General features: G+C 37.7%; 1 protein-coding gene across 1 annotated transcript; it reads right to left on the reverse strand.

Moving 5' to 3' along the window:
* Nucleotides 1-276: 276 nt before the first annotated feature.
* On the reverse strand, nt 277-2,808 carry LOC129232899 (oocyte zinc finger protein XlCOF6-like). Its single transcript, XM_054867001.1, has 3 exons — nt 2,776-2,808; nt 1,934-2,490; nt 277-589 (listed from the first exon to the last, which is right to left on the reverse strand). Exons 1-3 carry the CDS (start codon nt 2,806-2,808, stop codon nt 277-279), a joined length of 903 nt encoding a protein of 300 aa, XP_054722976.1.
* Between the last annotated feature and the right edge of the window lie 1,593 nt (nt 2,809-4,401).

Here is a 4,401-nt window from a genome sequence, read left to right on the forward strand (position 1 = left end):
GTGTTTTTTTAGGCTTATAAGACACATTGCTTCAGATCAAGCTGGGCCAGAATGGATTCTAAAGTGTTTTTCCAGGCTTGATAGTTCAGAAAAATTCTTGGAACACACTTCACAGGAAAATGGCTTTTCCCCTGTATGGGTTCTCAAGTGAGCTTTCCAACTTCCTGACTGAGAAAATTCCTTAAAACACAATTAGCAGGAAAATGGCTTTTCCCCTGTATGGGTTCTCAAGTGAGCTTTTCAACTTCCTGACTGAGAAAATTCCTTAAAACACAATTAGCAGGAAAAAGGCTCATCCCCAGTATGGGTTCTCAAGTGGCGCTTCAGGTGGGATAGTTTAGAAAACTTCTTAGAACACACTTCACAGGAAAATGGCTTTTCCCCTGTATGGGTTCTTAAGTGTGCTTTCCAACTTCCTGACTGAGAAAATTCCTTAAAACACAATTCACAGGAAAATGGCTTCTTGCCAGTATGGATTCTCAGATGTATCTTTAAACTTGACGCTCTGGAAAATTGCTTTGAACAATGTTCACAGGCAAATGGTTTCTCGCCGGTGTGAACTCTCAGATGTGTTTTTAAATCAGAAGTTCTGGAAAATTGCCTTGAACAAAGTTCACAGGCAAATGGTTTCTCGCCAGTGTGTATTCTCAGATGTGTTTTTAAATCAGAAGTTCTGGAAAATTGCTTTGAACAATGTTCACAGGCAAATGGTTTCTCGCCAGTATGGACTCTCAGATGTGTTTTTAAATTGGAAGGTTTGGAAAATTGCTTTGAACAATGTTCACAGGCAAATGGTTTCTCGCCGGTGTGGACTCTCAGATGTGCTTTTAATACTGAAGTTCTGGAAAATTGCTTTGAACAATGTTCACAGGCAAATGGTTTCTCGCCGGTGTGGACTCTCAGATGTGTTTTTAAATCAGAAGTTCTGGAAAATTGCCTTGAACAAAGTTCACAGGCAAATGGTTTCTCGCCAGTGTGGATTCTCAGATGCGTTTTTAAATCAGAAGTTCTGGAAAATTGCCTTGAACAGTGTTCACAGGCAAGTGGTTTCTCGCCAGTGTGGACTCTCAGATGTGCTTTTAATTCTGAAGTTCTGGAAAATTGCTTTGCACAATGTTCACAGGCAAATGGTTTCTCGCCAGTATGGATTCTCAGATGTGTTTTTAAATTGGAAGTTCTGGAAAATTCCTTTGAACAATGTTTACAGGCAAATGGATTCTCGCCAGTGTGGGTTCTCAGATGCATTTTTAAATCGGAAGATTTGGAATATTGCTCTGAGCAATGTTCACAGGGAAATAGTTTCTGAACTTCATGGGTTTTCATATGCATCTTTAAACATGAAGTGCTGGAAAACATCTTCAAGCAATGTTCACAAGCATATGATTTCTCATCATTATGGACTCTCAAATGTGATTTTAAATTTGAAGCGCTGGAAAACCCCTTTGAGCATTGTTCACAAGAATACGGTTTCTCACCAGTATGATGGATTCTCAGATGTATCTTCAATTCTGAAGAGGATGAATATGCCTTTGAGCATCGTTCACAGGCGAATGGTTTTTCGCCGGTATGGGTTCTCAAATGTGTTTTTAAATTCGAAAACTGGAAAAATGCCTTTGAGCAATGTTCACAGGTGAATGGTTTCTCCCCAGTATGGATTCTCATATGTCTTTTTAAATGTGATGCAGTGTATAATGCCTTTGAGCAATGTTCACAGGTGAATGGTTTCTCGCCGAAATGGAATCTCAAATGAACAATGAAACTTGAAACGTTGGAAAAGGACTTTGAGCAGTGTTCACAGGAAAATGTTTTTTTGCTGGTATGGATTCTCAGATGCCCCCTTAAATCTAAAGAACTGGAAAATGTCTGTGAGCAGTGTTCACAGGTGAATAGTTTCCCTTCAGTATGGGTTTTTAGATGTCTCCTTAAATCTGACTCAGTGGAAAATGCCTGAGAGCAGTGTTCACAGGTGAATGGTTTCCCTTCAGTATGGGTTTTGAGATGTCTTCTTAAATCTGACTCAGTGGAAAATGCCTGAGAGCAGTGTTCACAGGTGAATGGTTTCCCTTCAGTATGGGTTTTGAGATGTCTTCTTAAATCTGACTCAGTGGAAAATGCCTGAGAGCAGTGTTCACAGGTGAATGGTTTCCCTTCAGTATGGGTTTTGAGATGTCTTCTTAAATCTGACTCAGTGGAAAATGCCTGTGAGCAGTGTTCACAGGTGAATGGTTTCCCTTCAGTATGGATTTTTAGATGTCTCCTTAAATCTGACTCAGTGGAAAATACCTGTGAGCAGTGTTCACAGGTGAACGGTTTCCCTTCAGTATGGATTTTTAGATGTCTCCTTAAATCTGACTCAGTGGAAAATGCCTGTGAGCAGTGTTCACAGGTGAATGGTTTCCCTTCAGTATGGGTTTTTAGATGTCTCCTCAAATCTGACTCAGTGGAAAATGCCTGTGAGCAATGTTCACAGGTGAATGGTTTGGGAAATGCCTGTGAGCAATGCTGATAAGTAAATGGTATCTCTCTGGAATGGGTTGTCAGATGTCTCTTTAAATGAGTCGCAGTGGAAAATGCCTTTGAGCATTGCTTACAGGCAAATGGTTTTTCTCCAGTGTGTACTCTCAAATGTTCCTTTAAATGTGAGACATGGACAAAAGCTTTTGGGCAATGTTTACAGGAAAATGGTTTCTCTTCAATATGGATTCTCAGATGTCTTTTTAAACCTGAAGCATGGGAAAATGCCTGTAAGCAATGTACACAGGAATATTTTTTTACAGAGCCATCATGGATCTCAGATAAACTCGCCATAGCGAAAGAATACGAAAGTGTTCTTGATAAAATTCACAAGATTATGGATTTTTAAATATTCCTTCAGTCTTCAAACGTAAAAAAGGTCAAAAATCACCAATTAGTAGTTGTAGTTTCCTTTAATAAGAATTCTCACCTTCGTTGGTAGAAAAATCGTTTACCAAAAACTTAATAAGACCTGTTTTACCAATTTTAAGTCCTTAAAGCTCTAAAATGGGTTTGAGGAGTAAAAAACTGTACAAGCTTTTTTACACGAGTACTTATTCTTCGATGCATCACAGAAGCCAGGCATTATGTTTCAATTAAGAGTCAATTATTGTTATTATTATTTTAAAATCAGTTTACAGGAGTGTCTTTTACTACGGTTTGCTTTGCCAGTAAAATTGTGATAATTTTGTCTTAAAATGGACAAACTTTTTTTTCTCTTTTTAAGGAATAGGTATCATTGGTATATGGTACAGCTGATGTTCTCAACAAAATCTCCTGCACACACACACACAAACACTTTTACATCATACTTAGTGTTATTAACATTTTCTTTTCAGTTCTGAAAACTAAAGGAACGGATTGATGTGCAGGATTTCCATGTACTGATACTTAAACTTTAATTCAATTGAATGTCTTTTTAAATTCCAAAAAAGCCTACTTTGCATGCGTGAGCATTCAGCAAATTCAACTTTTCAGACAATCGTACAAAGTAGAAAAAAATACAGACAATAACACCTAAATGTTCGAGTTATGGTACTGATGTTTAGGCAAAACACGGTCAAATGTGTTACACAGATCAAATGAGATGTTTCCAGTCAGCAAAAATGCAGGGAAATAGATTTGCCGATTGTTGAATATGGTTCACAGCTTATTACCAAAGTCCTATTCTTTGTTCAAGTAAACTATTATTTTTTGGCAGGATAATAAATCTTTAGTCTCAGAATAAAAATAACGCTTTGGATATTATTTCTTCCACCAACTTTAATTTGCAGATTAGTAAAACACAAAATGAAAGACGCGAGCCACAAAATAAACCAATGTTTGTGAAAATATTTCTTTTATAAGTGTTTTCTCATACTTGATAAGTTCTTATTCAATGATGAAAATAGGAAAAACTGATCTTTACCTTAACAAGAACTACAACTCATGTATTTAGAGATTTACCACGGACATTGCGAAAAGTGAATCCGGACTTCAAACAGCCTGCACTATATACAACATGCACTTCCGTCTTTGTTTGCTGTTGTTTGAATTGGTTGAAGAATGCATACAACACTATTCAAGCCTTAAACTTAAAATTTGGGGATATTCCACCATCTTTGCATTAATCACTTTGATCCTCATATGACAGCACAAAAAAAGGTGCGGGTTGATGTAGGGCACGCTAAGTCCAGCAGCACACTTGTTGAATTCCAACAACATGCAATCTTGATTATAGCTGAAAAGAAATGAAAAGAATTTAGAGGACATTATTTAAAAAAAAAAGACATGAGATGCTTCTATCCAGGCAGGGCTGGATTTAAGAGAGGGCTGGTGGGGCTACTGCCCCAGGGCCTCCACAACAAAGGGGCCCCCCACAGTAAAATTTTGACAAAATATCCTAAC

The sequence above is a fragment of the Uloborus diversus genome, unplaced genomic scaffold, assembly GCF_026930045.1.
Source record: "Uloborus diversus isolate 005 unplaced genomic scaffold, Udiv.v.3.1 scaffold_14, whole genome shotgun sequence".
Classification (NCBI taxonomy): Eukaryota; Metazoa; Arthropoda; class Arachnida; order Araneae; family Uloboridae; genus Uloborus; species Uloborus diversus.